The sequence below is a fragment of the Octodon degus genome, unplaced genomic scaffold (genome assembly GCF_000260255.1).
Source record: "Octodon degus isolate 3935 unplaced genomic scaffold, OctDeg1.0 scaffold00176, whole genome shotgun sequence".
NCBI lineage: Eukaryota > Metazoa > Chordata > Mammalia > Rodentia > Octodontidae > Octodon > Octodon degus.
Window position 1 is genome coordinate 533,629 of NW_004524752.1, and position 602 is coordinate 534,230.

The 602-nt window shown below is 49.8% G+C and overlaps 1 protein-coding gene across 1 annotated transcript in view; it reads left to right on the forward strand.

Moving 5' to 3' along the window:
* Glul (glutamate-ammonia ligase) overlaps positions 1-120 on the forward strand; it is a 6,864-nt gene extending 6,744 nt beyond the window's left edge. The window contains exon 5 of the mRNA XM_023703600.1: positions 2-120. Within this exon, the coding sequence (XP_023559368.1) occupies positions 2-97 (96 nt within the window). The 3' untranslated portion in view covers positions 98-120. The remainder of the gene's footprint in view (position 1) is intronic.
* Positions 121-602: the final 482 nt, after the last annotated feature.

The following is a 602-nucleotide window of genomic DNA, read 5'->3' on the forward strand; positions in this document are numbered from 1 at the left end:
CTTTGATCCTAAGCCCATTCCTGGGAACTGGAATGGTGCGGGCTGCCACACCAACTTCAGCACGAAGGCCATGCGGGAGGAGAATGGTCTGAAGTGAGTACCTGCTGCTGGGGCCGGCCGCCTGCTGGCGGGTACCTTAGGGGGAAGCGTCAGTTATGGCGCAGTCTCTCCCAGCATCATGCCAAGTCTGTTGGGGGGTTGGTTGTTTGCTAGAGGTTTAAGGCTGAGTGAGGCAGGAGGATCACTTCAAGTTCAAGGCCAGTATGGGCTATGTAATGAGAGCCTGTATCAAGGAAAAGTGCCTAATGATACCCTAGGAATAGAGTAAAAGGTGGTGATAGGGAGAAGCTGACAGATTTTCAAGTGATCTGTTCAACTGCTTTCAGTCAATGAGCGATGACTTTGTGCTGCCTGTCAGGACAGTTCTGAGCCCTTGGACACATAGATAACAAGGCGGAGTCACTTCCCTTGTGGAGTATTTATTGGTGTCAGGACCCTACTTAGTGAACTTCAGTCTTGGTTTGGTTCCATATCTGTTTCTGTCCCTGTAGAGCAAGCGATTTCTTAGTGACAAGGTGAAACCCTCACTTTTCTTTCCTGTA